The 20,203-nt window shown below is 44.2% G+C and overlaps 1 protein-coding gene across 1 annotated transcript in view; it reads left to right on the top strand.

Moving 5' to 3' along the window:
• Positions 1–20,203, top strand: part of LOC137537024 (zinc finger protein 208-like) — a 68,637-nt gene that overhangs the window by 27,531 nt on the left and 20,903 nt on the right. The window contains exons 10-14 of the mRNA XM_068259180.1: positions 1,480–2,523; positions 8,754–9,175; positions 13,829–13,948; positions 14,076–14,204; positions 16,721–17,078. Coding sequence (XP_068115281.1) covers positions 1,480–2,523; positions 8,754–9,175; positions 13,829–13,948; positions 14,076–14,204; positions 16,721–17,078 — 2,073 coding nt within the window. The remainder of the gene's footprint in view (positions 1–1,479; positions 2,524–8,753; positions 9,176–13,828; positions 13,949–14,075; positions 14,205–16,720; positions 17,079–20,203) is intronic.

Below are 20,203 nucleotides of genomic sequence, written 5' to 3'. Positions count from 1 at the left end.
ATGTCAGTATCACCATACAATGTGCCTTCCAGTGGGGTCGCTGCAGGTAGTCCACTTGTCAAATCATTAAATTATGCACTGCTGCGCTCTCCTCATATATCAGATATTATCCACCTCAGTTATTCAGGTGGGTCATGCACTTGTAGCAACCTCCGAACCTCCCCGTCCTTTTCCTCACTCAGATTCAGCCCACCTCTAGCTTGCAGGTGGATACAGTGCTTATTCAAAAAAGCCAACTTCCTTCAGATTCTTCAAACGTACAAGTTTAATTCACTTTTCTAATCTCGATAAAAACATAGGGTAATATAGTGTAAAACCTTAAAAGACTGCCTCTGCCCGCATAAGGATTTACACTTACGCGTCTCGTAGCTTGCAATCCTTATGCGTGCATGCTATAAGCTATGATCCACCTTAATAACTGAGGTGGATAACATTTAGTGATCCTTGGATTCTTTTTCACCTCTCTCACTATCCTCCTGACCAGCACAGGTGTTACTTTTGGCTTCCGATCACGTCCTCTGACATTTTCAATGGTGTGGAACATTTGTATTTTTTTTTTAAATAATACTTTGCACTGTAGCCACTGTACCTTGAAAACATGTAGAAATGGCCTTGTAGCCCTTTCCTGACTTGTGAGCAGTCACAGTGCGCAGCCGCCGGTCCTCACTGAGCTCATTTGTCCTAGCTATGATTGTCCACAAACCAACTGCAGAGAGCTGCTGTTTTTACTGTTGAGTTGATTAAAACAGCTGTTCCCAATTAATCAGGGTAATTTGGATGCTTTAGAACAGCTTGGACGTCTTGGACTGGTATAGAACTTTGGATTTTCCCAGAGACTGTGACAGTTTGTGAATAGTATGACTAATTTGGACTGGATACTTTTTACTCAAATGTAAATAAAAGCCGAAAAATGTTTTTTTTTTTTCAACAACAATGCCTCTTGTACATCATCTTATTATCTTTTGGGAGATACCAACGTAATTTCCCGTCAAAAAATACCGGTAACTTGCTGGTTGAATAAAAGTAAATTTAAAGGAGAACTGTAGTGAGAGGTATATGGAGGCTGCCATATTTATTTCCTTTTAAGCAATACCAGTTGCCTGGCTATTCAGCTAATCCTCTGCCTCTAATACTTTCAGCCATAGGCCCTGAACAAGCATGCAGCAGATCAGGTGTTTCTGACAAATTTAGACAGATATGACAAGATTAGCTGCATGCTTGTTTCTGGTGTGATTCAGACACTTCTTTAGGCAAATAGACCATCAGGGCTGCCAGGCAACTGGTATTGCTTAAAAGGAAATAAATATGGCAGCCTCCATATCCCTCTCACTACAGTTCTCCTTTAAGTCAAAATTTGCCAGGGGTATGAATAATTATGGGCAGCACTGTAGAAGTCCCTTTGCACTCTATTCCTTAAATCCATAACTCCTGATTATGGAAATTGAATGGTATTTTAATAGTAATATAACTTTTTCCCAGTAGATGGACGCTATGTACAGAATATTATGAAGGAACGAGTTATCTCCCCTCCAGATAATGCTGCAGAAGATAATGACGTCACACAAGGTTCTCCAGGAAGAATCTCCATTACTGGAAATACACATCACAGACTTCACCATGAGGAGAGATCACCGGATTCCTCTAACCCTGAGCTATCTTCTGATAAGTCTTCAGACATCAATATAAGACTTTATAGTGAGATTAAAACTAAAGTTGGATGTAATGCTAAGGAATCTTGTTCTGGTGACTCACGCACTGTCGGAGTTGGAGATGACAGGAAATTTCAGTGTCCAGAATGTGATAAATCTTTCAAGGTGCGGTCCCGTCTTCTAGCACATCAGAGAACTCACACAGGCGAGAGGCCTTTTGAGTGTTCAGAATGTGGGAAATCTTTCACTATGAAGGGAATCCTTCTTAAACACCAGTTAGTTCACACTGGTGAGCGTCCTTTTTCATGCTCAGAATGTGGGAAATGTTTTGCCTACAAAGCAAACCTTATTGCACACCAGGTCCAGCACACTGGTGAGCGTCCTTTTTCTTGTTCAGAGTGTGGGAAATCTTTCTCTATGAAGGCAAACCTCCTTAAACACCAGGTACTTCACACTGATGAGCGCCCATTTTCATGTTCAGAATGTGGGAAAGGTTTTATCCAAAAAGGAAACCTTATTGCACACCAGGTCCTTCACAGTAGTGAGTGCCCTTTTTCATGTTCAGAATGTGGGAAATGTTTTACCCACAAAGGAAACCTTATTGCACACCAGGTCAGGCACACTGGTGAGCGGCCTTTTCCATGTTCAGAATGTGGGAAATCTTTCACTATAAAGGGAAACCTCCTTAAACACCAGGTCCTTCACACTGGTGAGCGGCCGTTTTCTTGTTCAGAATGTGGGAAATGTTTCAGTCAGAAAGCATCCCTACTTAGGCATCAAAGGATACACACTGGCGAGCGGCCATTTGCATGCTTGGAGTGTGGGAATACATTCACCTTCAAAGAAAACCTTATTAAACACCAGAAAACACACAGATGAGTGTCATTTCCTGGTTGAAAGGAGATTCCGAATTCCATTACTATGAATACGTCAACACTACTCCGAGTCTGGGAAGTGTTAGACATCTCTGCCTAAAACCAGCTCTCTTGTTAGGAGTCATCTTCTACATGTTTGCACCTGCTGTTGATTTTCCTAGGGTGTTGCATTACCTCTGCTCACCAGCAGGGGGCATTTTGCTACTCCTTGTGGACGTTATTTTGCCTGCATCTTTTTGGCTTTCCTGCTGGTCGCTCTCTGCTTGTGGAGTTCAGTACTTCCACTATCCACCAACAGGCAGCCCTCTGGCAACATGCCCTGAAACAGGTTCACTGTGCCATCATCTGTTGCAATTTGCGTTTAAGGACTCCACCCACATCAGAACTCCACCCACCTCAGAATTCTGTGAGAATCTCACTTTAGCTTGGCTCTACTGCTTTCCATCTTCTGTGCTTTTTGCTCTGTAAGCTTATTCTGACCCCTTGGCTCCCTTCCTGGTTTCTCTGCCCTTTTTCTGTTGTTCTGCCTGCTCTTAACCACTTCACATTTCAGTGCTTCTCCCATTTATTTGCCAATAACTTTATCACTACTTGTCTCACCTAAATGATTTATACATTTTTGCCACAAATTGGGCTTTCTTTGGGTGGTACTTTTTGGTAGGAATTATTGAATTGTATAGACATTTTAAAGGGAATAAATTAAAAAATACATTATTTTACAGTTTTCAGCCATTATAGACATTATAGTTTTAAAATAAAACTTGTGATTGTAGATAAAACCCACACATTGTATTTGCCCATTTGTCTCAGTTATTAAATTGTGTCCCTAGTACAATGCATGGCGACAATACTCTATTTGGAAATTAGGGTGTATTTTTTCCATTTTGTCTTTTTCATTGCACTATATCAATAATTACAAGCCCTTATTTTCAAAAATAACTATAATATACTCTTATGGCATACATATAAAAAAAAAGCTAAGTCCCTAACTTAGCAGTTTATGCAGTTCCTATTAAATTCTGTACATTTTTTTCACATGTTAATGATTATGGTAACTATGGGCGCAAGCTAGGGGACAAAGGGTTAATGGCTTTTTATTCTTTATTTTATTATTTACTAGCTGATGACCTGGCATTGCCCTTGTATGTATTTGGTTGTTTTTGGCTCCGCCCAATTTCTCTAACCTTGACACATATTCAGTCAATGACCAAATTTATGAGCTTTGGGGTCCTTTGCATCAAAAATTTAAATTTTCCCTTTGAAATGAAACAAATCTGATTGGCTGTTTGGGGCTCCGATCCCTTTTCTGAATTTGAACCCCAATCACCCAGTGATTGACTGTACCAGGTTTGAGGGCTCTATTAACAGTATTAGAATCGCAGCAATTTAAATATTCCCCTTTAAAATCAATAGGTGAATTTTGATTGGTTGTTGTAGGCTCCACCTTCTTTCCTGAATATTAATTTCTGTCTCCCAGTGGCCAACTGTGGGAAGTTTGAGAACCCTGCCATTAACAGTGTAAGAATGGCTGCAGTTTACATTTTCCCAGTGAATTTTTTGGCTCCGCACACTTTTTGTAACCTTGACAGACCGTCACTCAGTGACCAAGTTTGTGAACTTTTGGGATCCTGACATCAATAATGTGAGAATGGACGCAGTTGATCAAGCAAAGAAATTTGATTTGCTGTTTGTGGCTCCACACCCTTTAGTGAATATTAACGCCAGTCACCCAATAACCGACCGTACCAGGTTTGGGGCCTCTGCCATTGACAGCAGCAGTAGCAGAAATTTAAATATTCCCCTTTGACATCAATAGGTGAATTTTGATTGGCTGTTGTAGGCTCCACCCACTTTCCTGAATATTAATCCCAGTCACCCAGTAACCAACTGAGCCAAGTTTGAAAACCCTGCCATTAACAGTGTAAGAATGGCTGCAGTTTACATTTTCCCATTTAAAATGAATGTCTGAAATGTGATTGGCTTTTTTATACTTTCCCTAAATTTGTAACCAATTTGCAATGAAGTGAATGGGTGAAAGGTGTGTGTGTGTGTGTGTGTGTGCGTGCGTGCGTGCGTGCGTGCGTGCGTGCGTGTGTGTGCGCGCGCTGAGAGGCAGAGCCTTTATGACAGTCAGAAGGGTGTCAGCTGATCCAGCCGGTCAGCTGACAATTCTGCCAGGTTTCATTGGTCCAGCACTTAGGGGAGGCGCAGGAGAACGCTGGTGTATATATACTGGGTGCTGGTCATTTCTCTGGTGTCTGGCGTTGCGATCACTACGTGGTAGCACTCAGACCTTGTCAGTATCTGTGATATATTCTGTTATTACTTCAGACTAGTTCCAGGGTGTTGATGATCAAGGAACTCACACCCAAGATTAGGTAACTGTGTTATCATTCTGTTATATATCGGACTAGTTCCAGGGTGTTGATGATCACGGAGCTCACACCTAAGACTAGGCATTGTTATTGTCTGTTGTGACTTTCTGCTTTCCTGACCATTCTCTTGATCTCTGAATTGGTACTTCGCTGTATCTGATGCTCTGTTGCTGAACCCTGCTTGTCTCAAGTTTCCGTATCTGTCTCCTGTCTCTGTATCTGAGCTGTCTGTCTGTTACCGACCTGGCCTGTCCGACCTCGAGAACTATCTCCCTGGTTGGAGATAGTTCACAGACCTGTCAGTGACACTTCACCATTGTTGTCACTCACCCTCTGGTCCTTCCCACTCTCAGCCTGGCTCCGCCCCTTGGGGAGCATCAGACCTTTGGAAGGAACCTGTTCTCTGAGCAGTATCTCGTACTGCCTGGCACCCTCTATACGGGTGCTCTCCTCAAAGTATTACTGTTGCACCAAACACTCATATTACTCAGGTGTCCAGAGGTTAGAGATATATCTGATTATCGGTGATAATGCAGATCATCAATAATTGGGTATATATCTGTATTTTCGGTGATACTGCAGATCACCGATAATCAGATCCTCTCTGTGTTACACCGATCGTTACATATACGAGGCGTCCCAGTCGGTGAATTTACAAGGGTATGCCGCAACTGCTCAGAGGAAGCCTGGCTTCCAGAAGAACTTGCCACGGTGGAAAGAAGCCTGCAGAATAGAGGCTATCCCAGGTGGGTTATTAACAGGGGGAGGGTCCCTGCGGGCAGGAAATTCCGAGAACAGTTACTTGGTAGGCTGAATGCTGAGAGGGATAGAGATAGCAAACCCACCTTTGTCACCACATATAGCACCGAATACAGCAAGGTGGTGGATATCATTAAGAAATATCTCCCGGTCTTAGAGGCTGATCAGGGCCTCCATCCTATCATTAAACGCGGGGTTCGCTTTGCGAGCAAGAAGGCTCCAACTCTGGCCCAAGTGCTCTCCCCTAGTCTTTTTGAAACCAGGCCCAATACACATACATGGCTCAGTTTAGTGGGTTCTTATAAGTGTGGTGTCCTCACATGCAATTACTGTGGGGTACACGAGAAAACACGAATTGCTGTGTCTACCTCCAATGGGCGCATATTCCCTATTAGACAATTTTTAAATTGTAATTCCATGTATGTGGTCTATTTGATTACGTGTAGGGAATGTGCGCTACAATATGTGGAGTGCACCACAAGACCACTTAGGGCCAGGATCAGTGAGCACTATAGGGGTCTCTCCTGGCTCAGCCACAACATTTCCAACGTGGCTTGGCATTTTCTCCACATACACCAGGGCAATATGTCCTCTTTTTCTTTTCATGCTCTAGAACGTGTACGGAGAGGAAGAGACCATTATAAGTGCTTGCTGGCACTGGAAGCCCTTTGAATACTTAAATTGGGTACCAGGACCCCTTTGGGTTTGAATTCAAGATGGGATTTGGCCCTTGTTACTCTCTAGCTGTTTTTCCTTCCTTGCTCTCCTGGCTCCTGCTCTCTAGAAATACATGACAAACAAAAAACTGTAGGATGACAACAGTTTTTTTTTGTCTATTTTTCTTTTTTGAAGTGTGCCATTTATCTTTTAGGGTTTTAACATTTATAGCTTATGTTTTTAGACTTGTACCTTTGTCCTTCATGCTGTGTATTTTGATTTTAGAGGACTGTATATTGTCTATATTGGAGGGGTATTTCCTGTCTATTTTGTGGGCGGTTGGTGGAGGGATCCTCCCCCTTACCCCACCCCTTCCATTGGGTGGGGTCTGTGCACATGTATATAATAGGTGTTATATGTTGTACCTTTTTGCCATGAGTAAGGACTCTTGAGTCCGAAACATGTCGGCTTTGTGTAGCTGGATACGTCCTTAATAAAGTCAATAATTAAGTGGACAAGCTGCGGACTATTTTTGTCTTCGTATAATTCTGTTTGGAGTACAGCTCCCAGGATCCTGCACTGTCCGGCACCAGGGGTTTGAGCGGTTTCACCACTTGCAATAAAATAATTGTGACGCAGCAATGTTTCACCATAAAAAAATAGTAACGCAGGAATGATTCACCAAAAAATAATCGTAATGTGGCAATCTTGCACCAGAAACTAATTGTAATGCAGCAGCGTTTCACCAGAAAATAATAGTAATGCAGAAATAGTTCACTAGAAAATAATCATAATGTGGGCAGCGTTTCACTATAAAATAATCGTAATGTGGCCAGCGTTTCACCATAAAATAGTCGTAATGTGGCCAGCGTTTCACCATAAAATAATCGTAATGTGGCCAGCGTTTCACGATAAAATAGTCGTATTGTGGCCAGCGTTTCACCATAAAATTATGTGGCCAGCATTTCACCACAAAATAATTTTCTGCAGCAATGTTTCACTAGATAATAATTATAATGTGGGAAGCGTTTCACCAAAAACTAATGAACACCTGTAAAAAAAAATAAAAAATTACTCACCTGCAGAAGTCTCCTCTCCCTGGGCGCAGCTTCCCCCGACGATCTTCCCGCAGCAGTGCAGCCAGCCTACGAAAGTCCCGCGTTGACAGGCAGAGAGCAGGGCTATGGGAAGATAGCGCCCGAAGCCCTGTACTGGAGACACAAATAGTCTCCAGTACAGGGCTTCGGGCGCCATCTTCCCGTAGCCCTGCTCTGCCGGAAGACTATGCAGGCTGGAGCGGTGAGCTCCAGGCTGCGGGGATGACGCCGTGGCCAGTTCACCACGGGGGGTCCCACAGCCTGGCGGGGGAAGAAGGGCATGTCCTCTGCCCACTGTTACGCTGTCCCTCGCCACTTCTCCCTGCCGCTCTGCCCGATTGAGGGGGCAGGACACTTATTTGAGGGGGCCCTGCCCCCTCTTATCTCACGCTAGAGCTGGCCCTGGTGCTATGTATTCTTTTAGGAATACAAATTGCCTGGCTGTCCTGCAGATCCGCTGCCTCTAATACTTTCAGCTATAGACCCTGAACAAGCATGCAGCATATCAGGTGTCTCTGACAAAAATCGGACTATGAGCTGCTTGCCAATGATATCAGAATGATCAGCAGTAAACTGGAATTGTTTAAAAGGAAACAAATATGCCACCCTCAACCCCAATATCCCTTTTACTTCAGGTTCACCTTTAAAATTGTCCATCTTTTTGTAACTCAAAAAAATATATATATATCACACCGGTACTGAGTGTTCATAAATGGTAACTGCAGTTCCACAGAGTTCCACAAGATGGCAACCTCCCTTATATACCAATAGGAAGCAAGGCTAGGAAGTGGGTGGATCGCACAACAAGGAAGTAGTTTGTGAAGAGGAAGGGATTAGGAGAGAGGAGACGAACAACTGTGAGCAAACAAGGTAATTTCATTATTTTATTACAAAAACATAGCATTATGTTTTATTGCTTAAGTATTACTATTATGTTTTATTCAGCAGATATGTCTGTTGGCTGTAAAATGGAAGAATTTTTGTGGAAGCAGTTGGAAGAGAGGAGCAGAGATAGGGGAGGGGAGCACACAGTGGTTGGGGGAGCAGAGATGGGGAGGGGAGTAAACAGTGGTTGGGGAGCAGAGATGGGGGGGAGGAGCACACAGTGGTTGGGGGAGCAGAGATGGGGAGGATAGCACACAGTGGTTGGGGAGCAGAGATGGGGGGAGGAGCACACAGTGGTTGGGGAGCAGAGATGGGGAGGGGGAGCACACAGTGGTGGGGGGAGCAGAGATGAGGAGGGGAGCACACAGTGGTTGGGGAAGCAGAGATGGTTAGGCGAGATGGGAAGAGGAGCACACATTTACAATGAAATCATAATTTTCTTTTTTTTATTGCTAGAAATGGTTAATTGCTATGTCCCCAAGTGCCCACATTCCAGTGGCTTTAATAATAGACATCCAGAAAGTAAACATCCGGAAATTAAATTGCATACGTTTCCCAATGATGCTGACAGAATTGAAGCCTGGCTCAGGAATTCTGGGGTTTCAGAAGACATCCTACAGATGCAGAAGTCAATTATTCTGAATGATAAAGCAGGAGACCGGTACCGTATGTGTTCAGCCCATTTTCTGCCCGGAGATTATGCAATTCGCCGTTCAAAATTATTTCTGAAAGATGACGCCGTACCGACAATCTTCAAACTCTGTGAGGAGCAATCGTGCAGAGAACTTCCTAAGCGAAAAAGAAGTAAACTTGGATATAGATGCCGTAATGCCAAAACGTCTACCACTGAAGCTTCTACTCAGACCGAAGAGATGGAGGTAGAGACCTTTCCATTAATAAACTCTATAACTAATTTATATAGAGCTAACATATTACGCATCACTGCACAATAGATAGGAGAGACAAAATACTGATGTAGCAATGTAAGATAAATATAGCAGACGAGTCACTGGGCCAGATTTATCATGAGTGTCTGAGACAAAATATTGGTAGGTTTTCAGAAATCCATGCAGAACTGTCTCTGGCATCTTAAGAAATCTTTAGTGCAGATTCCTTCTAAAACTGTTGTAAAATAGGAGGAGCTAGGAAGGTATCTCAGACAGTGCAGTGTGTGAGGGAATTACTGTTGCTGAGGTAACCAACACACCTGCTGTATTGATACCAGCAGAGTTTGAGGAGGAATTCAGCAGGGAGGAGGAGCACATCACAAATCATGTCTAGCCTGCAGTTCTACATCTGTGCAACTGCTATCAAGCACTTCTTAATCTGCGCCAGTTTAGTGATGGATTTGCACTTTTCTTAAAGAGAAACTCCGACCAAAAATTGAACTTTATCCCAATCAATAGCTGATACCCCCTTTTACATGAGAAATCTATTCCTTTTCACAAACAGACCATCAGGGGGTGCTGTATGACTGATATTGTGGTGAAACCCCTCCCACAAGAAACCCCTCCCACAAGTACTTACTTTTTTGGGCAGTTTCCTGTCTGTGAACCTTGTTGCATTGTGGAAAATAGCTGTTATAGCTGTTTCCAACTGCCAAAAAACATGCAGCAGCTACATCACCTGCCAACACTAAAATGTTCACTGGAGTTCCTCTTTAACTGTAGTGCAGCTCTAGAAATTCATGCTAAATTGCCACTATTACCTGGGATTTAAGAAGGTTCTTATTATCATGCAGAACTGTTCTCCCTGCTGGTTAGAACAGATTAAGAATAAAAAACTCTAGGTAATGCGTTAAGTCTCCCCTACTGTGACCATATGGAGGGAGAGAACAGCACGCGGGGGGGGGGGGGGGGGGGGGGGAATTGGGGGATTCTGATAGGCATGCAGTCCAAAGGGTGGGGAAGGGTGGGATGTAAGTACAAGGGAGGAGGATGGCAATATGAAGATATTGGGTAAGAAGTGGTGAGCAGGAGGGTCTTTAAGGCCTGTTTGAATGAGTTGAAGGTGGGGGCAAGACTGTTGGGGGTAGGAAGGGCATTTCATAGAGTAGGGGCTGCTCTAGAGAAGTCCAGGAGTCTTGGGGGTGAGCAGGTGATGTGAGGGGTGGAGAGCGGGTTGGGAAGTATCTCGAGATACGTGGCGAATGAAAAGGGAGGTGTGGTAGATGGATTGGTAGGCCAGGCAGAGCAGTTGAAATGTAATTCTGAGAGGGGCAGGGAGCCAATGCCGGAAATTGGGAGGAATGAATGAGCCTGGCAGCTGCGTTCATAGCAGATTGCATGGGTGGAAGTCTGTTCTCAGAAAGACCAGAAAGGATGACATTGCAGTAGTCCAGATGGAGATAAACAGAGCATGGGCCAGGAGTTTGTTGGTGTTGATGGTTAGGTAGGACCTGGAGGCATTATAGATGGGGAGAGGGGGGTGCAGAGTCAAGGTTGACACCCAGGCAGCGGGTTTGAGGGACAGGATGGATGGACATGTTGATAATAGCAATAGAGGTGTCAGGGAGAGCTGGGAAGATCATGAGTCTTTGGGTCAACGTTACAAAGGACAGTGACGGATACACTAAGTATGCCAGATTTGTGTTTTCTTGTGTACTCTTTAGAAAATGTGTCATCTTATCCTCTTGTCCCTTTGTAGCATTGTCACATGGGTAATCTTTTTTTCCAGGTACACTGTTCCAATGAGGTCATATCTCTATGCAATCTAGTGTCATAATATGTAGATGGTATTTATGAAATTAAAGGGAGCTCCTAGCTCCAGTGCTTCTTCCGAGGCCAATCCCCTGTTCAAGTGCCCAACCCCCATCCTTACCAGCCTCCCCAACAGATGCACCTTAGAAATAACAATGTCTGCTTGTACCTTTGCTGGAAGACCTAAGAATGCCGATTTGTATACCTGTCGTTTGTAATGAAACAGTGGGAGCAATAAAACTACAGTGTCAGCAGTGTCGGATGTCATGCTTCTCTCTAACCTGTATGTTTGAACTTCAAGACTTCTGATCCTGAGCATGCTGACGCAGTATAGTGGATGTGTAGGGTGATCAGAGAACACCCTGGAGTGGAAAAAGAACACAGAGACAGCGGGAGCCCCAATGGTGTGGTAAGGAACAACAATGAGTAGGATGATGTAATAGATGGTGGTACTCACAACCGACCATCGAAGGCAGGACGAGATGAACAAACCTGACTCCACTCGCATACCTCCCAACTTTTTGAGATGGGAAAGAGGGACACTTAACCTCCTAAGGACCGTAGGCTTACACCCCCGTAGTGACCAGGCCAGAGGCGTCACTAGGGTTGGTGTCACCTGGTACGGAAACTCATGGCGTCACCCCCTCCTACCCCATGAACCTCCAAACTTCACCAGGTAGTAACGTTGCTTGTTATAGGGATGTGTCAAAATGATCACCATGTGGCCCTGTTAGCCTCTGAACTCTGTTATAAGCTGAAGAAGGAGCAGCCAGAAGGGAGTAGAGCAGGAGAGAGACGTCTATCAGACAGTAGCCTGGTCAGTATTTACATAGCCTTCTCCACTCTCCCTTAGCCTGGAGCTTGGTGTCGCCCCCTCTGCTAGTGACACATGATGCGGTCCGCACCCCCTAGTGACGCTACTGGACCAGGCTATATTTTACAACTCGGCACATAAGTGGTTACAGAGCGTTCTGTTGGGCTTTGATCTCTCCGAGGATGTTTATTTATTTTTTATTTATCTGTTTTTTGTTTTTTTTTGTATAAATTTGGCCATTTTTTTTATTATTTAATTACCCACCCTCCTTTCCTCCCCCCGGCAGCCAATCCCAGCAATCGGCTCTCATAGACATCAGCCTATGGGAGCCGATCGCTCCCAGGTGGACAGTCGAGTGTCACGGCTGTCTCCAGTACAGTGCTGCCATAGATCGTGGCACTGAACATTGTAAATAGACGGCAGATTCGCCATCTAACAGTCTCTTAGTGGCGAATGCCGCTGGGAGACTGATGACAGAACAGAAGATGCATTGGTGCGTGCAATCTCCTACAAAATACGCCCCCAGGACTTGACGCCAATCGGCATTAGGCGGTCCTGGGAGAGCCGCTGCATTCACGGCATTATGAGGTTAAGCCACGCCCCTGCCACACCCCTAGTCACACATACCATAAAGATTTCATAAGAAAAATATATTGTTTTAGAAACCTCACTGGTCCTTATTATCCTTGTTGATTTTCCTTCATATTAACATTTGACAATGAGGAATATACTAATTTAAAGGATGGGAATAAAGTTTAGAGACAAGTAAAAAGTCAAGTAAACACATTCTTCAGTAGGAAAAATACATATATTTATATAGATCTGTACATCAGCCCTGAAAGAGGGAAAAATGAGAAAGAAAGAGGGACAGGGTTCCCAAAGAGGGACTGTCCCTCCAAAAGAGAGACAGTTGGAATCTATGCACTAGGGTGTCCAGGTGAATTGGACTTGGTCGCTCTCTAAGTAAAAGAGCCCCAAGTGCTTATTGAAAGTTCGTTATCTATTATACTAATTTGTAAAACAGTATATTAAAGCGGATCTGAGGTGAAAAACGAACTATAACAAGTAACTTGTCTATATATCTTATCTAAAATTTAGAAAACAGCTTCAACTGTATAGGATTATTTCTTCCTGTGATACAATGACAGCAGCCATGTTCTGCTTGTCCCATTACACAGGCAAGCTGATCTGCATCTCCAGCCCTCAGCTCAATCCCCTCTCTTCCTCCCTCCTCCCCTCTGCCTCTGAAATCTATGGCTAGTAACACCTCCTCCTCTTGCCCAGACTGAGCTCCCATAAGCCCTTGCTACATTGCTCTAAGAGTGCCAAGGCACAAAAGGAGCTGTGGGGGCAAGACTTTTTCAGTTTATAGGGAATTTGAGTATTGAAACAAAAAAAACAAAAACAAAAAAAAAGTATTTGGCTTGAGGAATGCCAGATAAACTATATGAAAGGAACACAACTATGCAATGAGTAAAAGTATATCTCGGATCCACTTTAAGGGTCCTTATACATTTGCGTGCTGTGGTAGCTGTGTGATTTGGAACAACCACACTGCAGCCGAATGTCGCACTGCACATTGCGACCGTGGAAAGAAAAAAATGAACACGCGACATCCAGTGCACTTCTGGGAGTTGCAGGGTAATGCACTGCAGCTTGTGTGTTACTTCTGCAGAGCCCAGAGCACTTCCACCGCATTGCGTAATGGCCTCTGTGACGAGCTGCTGCAGGGGAGAGTACTGCGATCTGACACAGTAAGTGTAAAAGGGGTTATGAGGTTAACTTGCAGCTAAGTTTATAATTATGTTGTTTGTTTTCTAATTTTGTATGTGTTTTGTTTTTTTTGTTAGTATTTTTCTCATGAATAGAAAGTGAATAGAAAGGCTACATGCTACTGTCACACACTGTCATTATATTGTATAGCTCTGACATAGTTCATAGTGCTGTGGAATATATCTAGTGTAACCCAGCAGCCTACAGACCAGATAACCATCAGCTTATTTATAATTCATCTACAGAGAGGGGTTCCCTATAGAAATCATGTGACCACCTTACGGAACATGGATGAGATCCCGAGTCACGTGACTGAGAGCATGTTTAACCTCACCCTGGAGATCATCTGTCTGCTGACTGGAGAGGTGAGGAGGATTCTGGGAAGGTCATGTGATATTATGTTGGTCTCTATTATAAGAAAACAAAGCTGACTGAAGAGGTGAGGAGGATTCTGGGAGTTTCTATAAAATCATTGTTGATTTTTCTATATAGGATTTTTCTTCTGTGAAGTCTGGTGACCAGGTGACCATCTCAGTCGGTCCATGTTTGACCAGGACACCTGAGAAAGACAAGAAGATTCTAGAGATCACCAACAAGATTACCAAGATGCTGTCAGGAGAGGTGAGCATTGCTGGGAATTATGGGACATGTAACAGAAAGGAGTGTGTCTGGGCGGTGACTATTTCGGGATTCTATAAGGTGTCAGGATGTCATCTTCTATTTCTAGATGCAGGAGTTGCAGTCTCTACTAACCATGCTAAATTATACTCTGCTGCAAAGATTATATATCAACACAGAGTGCTGATGTGTTAAACTAAAAAAAACAGAGTTTCACTTACTTGGGGCTTCTGCCAACCCCCTGCAGCCGCCCTGTGCCCGCAACATCCTGGAACAATCCTCCGGTCCCCTGCTGTGGCTTAGATTCTGGCGACAAAGCCAGTTGCCGGTTATTGCGCCTGTGTGGTCCTGGCCATGTGCGTCCTCGATCACGCTCCTGCCGCCCAGAGGAGGGAGTGTTATTGAGGACGCAGGCAGCCAGGGCCATGCAGGTGCAGTGGGTAGTGACTGGCTCTATCGCCGGAATCGAAATTAACCCACAGCGGGGGACGAGAGGATCGTCCAAGACGTCTCTGGCACAGGGAGGCTGCAGGGGGGATGTAACGATTGTGGGATTCTCTCCGTGATCAGCGCACAAGACGTGCGCTGACACTGCGGAAATCCTCCACAAGCATGTAATTTGAGGGAACCCAGCAAAAGGTGCAATGCACCTGTAGAGGGAAATTCCTGTCGGCAGGTGGAGCTGTGGAGTGCAGAGGAACAGCTCCTCTGCCCTACCACACACACCAGACAGGAATTGCACGAAGGGAAGAAACGCAGGGCAAGATAGCCCTGAAGGAGAGAGAGCAAAGCGACAGAGGGTATGTGTGTGCACCAATCTAGTCGCCAACCCGCGACAGTGCATACACAACCATGAAGAACAGGAGAGAAGGCAATCGCCAGAGATGGCGATTGCTAACAGCGACACAAGACTGAATAAGCACAGATGAGGAATGTATGTATGTCCACCAATCTAGCCGCCAACCTGCGACGGCGGACACACAACAAAGGAAACCAAATGAGAACGCAATCGCAAGAGAAGTGATTGCGAAAGAAAATGAGCACAGGGACAGATTGTATGTGTGTGCACCAAACTAGTCGCCAACCCGCGACGGTGCACACACAACAGCAGATATGAAGTAGGAACGCAATCGCGAGAGAGGCGATTGCCAGAGATGACACAAGGCTACAGCAAGGCAGAGCACGAGAGTAGCAAAGGCACAGCAAATCATACAATGAGAAGGTAAGGAAAATAACAAACGCTAGCTAAATGCGAACACCGCACTCATTCGCAAAAGTGCACGCGTTTATGCGCGGTCTCCGCGTGATAAGCACAACAGAGACAACCACGCCTAACTAACCACCGACAGACAAACATGAAACAGAGGACGCGAGCGCTTGCTTAACGGTTACCTCACCGAGCCTCCAGCAAGCCTTCGTAGCAGACAAGACAGATACACGAAAACAGGAATACGTGCGAGATAGGATCCACAGCACTAGCGCAAGAGGCTAGTGCGATCCAGAAAGACAGGACAGAAGGGGCTACCAGTAACAACCGCTGTTCCGGTTAGCACCCAGACACACAGAATGATTTCCTGTCGGCCACCGCTGGGACAGGACAATTCCAACAGACAAACAAAACAGATATGCAATCCTAACTGCACTAGAGAAACTGCCTAGTGCAGTCCCAGGAATTACTCTAGGCTAATCTTCAAACAAAGAGCAAGGCTGACACTTGGAGTGTTTCACAGGAACTAACCCTTATGACCAGCAAAGGACTCTAGGAAACATAGCTCTTTATACTGCCAGTCATCAAAGGAGGCAGGTAGGGGATTTGCATAACGAGTGTATGCAAATTCCTCAGCAGCAGAACAGACCAGAAACTTGTAATGGAAAGACAGGTCTCTCTTGCAGAGACCTGCAGCCCACAGACTAGAGGATTGGTCAAACAGCTGTCTGCCAGTGCATCCAGCTGAGCGGATCATTACAGGGGATGGTAAAAGCCCCAGTTTAGTTAAAGTGAACCTCCGGACTAAAAATCTACTTAGCAGAACTGAAAAGGCTTTGTGTTTCTTTAACAGTTTCACAGCATCAGAACTTTGTTTTTCTTACCAAAGCATCCTTTTTAGCTGCATTTTTAGCTAAGCTCCACCCATCAAAAAAACTGCCCGGGCTTTTTTTCCTGATGCTGTGCAAAGCATGATGGGATTTCCTATGTTGTTGTTCATGTTGCCTAGCATCTGGGAGGGGTGATCAGGACACAGGACAGTTGGAACTGTGTCTCATGCTCCCTGTCACCTCCTTTCAACCAAAAAAGATGGCTGCCCTCATGAAATCAAACATTTGCCTGTTCTTTTAAAACGGGGTGGGTAAGAGATTATGTTACCTGTCTATTTTAATTAACATAACTAATGTAACTCAATGACAGTATGTTTGTTTAGGCTGAAGTTCCTCTTTAAGGTTCCCTTTTAAAGATGATTTTTTTTTCAAATGTAACTTTTAAAGTACTTTTCTTTATTATTGTTTTATTGTTGATTTAGAATGACAAACTGATGGATGAGAAATATGAGATTAAAGTGGACGTAGAGGACACTCATCTGTATGGTAATCAGGAATGTCAGGTGAAAGGTGTGATGACTATTAAAGAGAAAGAAGAAGAGACATATTTGAGAAGTGATCAGACATCTATGGAGGAGGATGACATGATGAGGACAATTAAAGAGGAAAAAGAGACATATGTGAGGAGTGATCAGCAGTCTCTGGAGGAGGGTGAAGTGTTCAGGATAATTAAAGTAAAAGAAGAAGAGACGTATGTGAGGAGTGATCAGCAGCCTGCAAAGGAGAGTGAGTTATTGGAGAAAATTACAAAAGAAGAATTTTCTTTAGGTATCTTCACAGGTAAGCAATAAACATTGGATCACACTGGATTATGAATGTTAGACTATTGAAGTATGGATGCTAATGTCACCCGAAAAAAATCAATTTACCCTCTTTTTCATAAGCCAACACCATTGTGGATACTGGCTTTTGAAAAGTGTGCTGATAAGAAAGCCTCCTTCTCTTTATTCTGGAGGAAGCATCATTTGTGATTTCCCTATAAAGTTTTCAGATTTTGATTTGTAAGTCCACAGGAGGTTTTACCACTTTGCCTCAGTCCATCTCAATTTAGCTCGTGTCCAGAGAAGGCGGTGGTGTTTCTGGGTCAATTTAATCTACAGTTTGTGTAGCAGGATTCAACTTCTAAAATGAAGCATAAGAATACTCCTCGTAGTGTAAACAAGTTTCTTTTAATATGGCAATAAAGCCCCCAATAAAATATGCGTACCAAATAGAAATATAAAAACCAGCGTATCTCACATATCCCAATCAGCAGTGGTAGATCTCTCCGTATCTAAGCCGGCGTCCTCCATGTATGAGGAGTATTCTTATGCTTCATTTTAGAAGATGACTCAAAGGAGGATTATGGATATGCCTGTTTGAAAGAAGGGCACCCGGTGAGCAGGGAACTAAAGGGGGGTTGGCCCATATCCTGCATGTGGTGGAAGCTTCTCCTGCACAGTGTGTTGATATGCAGAGGGTGAACTGTCGCTAGAAGGTACCCGCTATGTACTTGCATTCTTTTTTATAGGAATTTGGATTGACTTTGTGCACTGCGTTTTGAGAGCGTTTCCGACGCGCAGCTGGTTTCTCTGAACAGTTTGATACTTCGTAGTCAAAAATGTAGATCAGGGGTAGGTAAAGGTCAAGAGTGGTGTATGGGGGTTAAGAGGTTAGATAAAAGATGGGTGGGAAGGTGAGAGTTAGGATGGGTGACAGGATTGTGGCAAAAACGGGGAGAGCAGTGGGCAGCGTATAGAAGGGCAACAGTAAATGCATATATGTAATACCATTTACCAGTCAAATTTTCTCACAACTTATTTGCTAAGCCTTACTTTTGGACTGCACGCTTCTATTACTATTATTGTGCAGAACTTTTATAGAGTACATCATCATATCACTGTTTCTCTGAGGAGGTCACAGTCTAATCCCTACCATAGTTACAGTCTTATGTCCCTATCATAGACTAAGGTTAATTTTGGGGGAAACATTTAGCATACCTGTATGACTTAAGGATGTCATGGAAAACAGAATGCCTGGAGGAAACACCTTTACACACAGGACAATATACAACCATCATGCAGACAGTCTCCTGGCCTTGGTGCAAGGTAAAGGTGCGTCTAGCTACTGTGAAAGCTCCTCCACAACCGCAGAAGAGAACCTGGAGAAGGAGGGGGGGGGGGGAAACCTCTTCATTTTCTCCCTCCACTAATTCCCCCCCATCCCCCAGCCTTACCAGGGAGGTACAGCGGTGATGCTTTATTTACTCCTCCTGTGCTGCAGTGTCCTCTCTCTTTCTCTATGTCACATGATGATCTGCAGGAAGGCTGAGGACTGGGAAGCAGAGGAGAGTGGGCAGCTGCAATGTAGGAGGATGATAGGACCCAGCACTGGAGGAGGTAATGAAGCACCACTGGTGCACTTCTCAGCTAATGGAGGGGAGGAAAGGAGGATGAGAGGAGGCTGTACTGTGAACACAGGAGGGGAGGCCGATGTTATGGGGAGAAGGAGAAACACTGACAACACTTGTAATAGGGGAATGGAAGCTACAAATATTAGTGAGTGGAAGCAGAGGGTTATTGTGGCTGCAGTCACTGTGGTATAGCGGTAAGGGGGGTACTGTACACCATACAAGGCCAATCTCCATTCCTCAATATAACATCATAGCACCAACACATGAGGAGGAGATACTGTACACCATATGAAAGGCCCATCTCCATCCCTCAGTATAACATCCTAGTACCAACAAATGAGGAAGAGATACTGCACACCATATGAAAGGTCCATCTCCATCCCTCAGTATAACATCATAGTACCAACAAACGAGGAGGAGATACTGTACACCATATGAAAGGCCCATCTCCATTCCTCAGTATAACATCCTAGTACCAACAAATGAGGAGGAGATACTGCACACCATATGAAAGGTCCATCTCCATCCCTCAGTATTACATCATAGTACCAACAAATGAGGAGGAGATACTGTACACCATATGAAAGGCCCATCTCCATTCCTCAGTATAACCTCATAGTACCAACAAATGGGGAGGGGATACTGTACACCATATGAAAGGCCCATCTCCATTCCTCAGTATAACATCATAGTACCAACAAATGAGGAGGAGATACTGTACACCATATGAAAGGCCCATCTCCATTCCTCAGTATAACATCATAGTACCAACAAATGAGGAGAAGATACTGTACACCATATGAAAAGTCCATCTCCATTCCTCAGTATAACATCATAGTACCAACACATGAGGAGGAGATACTGTACACCATATGAAAGGCCCATCTCCATTCCTCAGTATAACATCATAGTACCAACAAATGAGGAGCAGATACTGTACACCATATGAAAGGCCCATCTCCATTCCTCAGTATAACATCATAGTACCAACTAATGAGGAGGGGATACTGTACACCATATAAAAGGTCTATCTCCATTCCTTAGTATAACATCATAGTACCAACACATGAGGAGGAGATCCTGTACACCATATGAAAGGCCCATCTCCATTCCTCAGTATAACATCATAGTGCCAACAAATGAGGAGGAGATACTTTACACCATATGAAAGGCCCATCTCCATTCCTTAGTATAACATCATAGTACCAACAAATGAGGAGATACTGTACACCATATGAAAGGTTTATCCCCATTCCTCAGTATAACATCATAGCACCAACAAATGAGGAGGAGATCCTGTACACCATATGAAAGGCCCATCTCCATTCCTCAGTATAACATCACAGTACCGACACATGAGGAGGAGATACTTTATACCATATGAAAGGCTCATCTCCACCCCCCAGTATAACAATCATAGTACCAACAAATGAGGAGGAGATACTGTACACCATATGCAAGGCCCATCTCCATTCCTCAGTATAACATCATAGCACCAACAAATGAGGAGGAG

This window comes from Hyperolius riggenbachi, chromosome 10 (assembly GCF_040937935.1).
Source record: "Hyperolius riggenbachi isolate aHypRig1 chromosome 10, aHypRig1.pri, whole genome shotgun sequence".
Taxonomy (NCBI): domain Eukaryota; kingdom Metazoa; phylum Chordata; class Amphibia; order Anura; family Hyperoliidae; genus Hyperolius; species Hyperolius riggenbachi.
The sequence above is the reverse complement of the archived record's forward strand: the minus strand, read 5'-3'. Positions and strand labels throughout refer to the sequence as shown.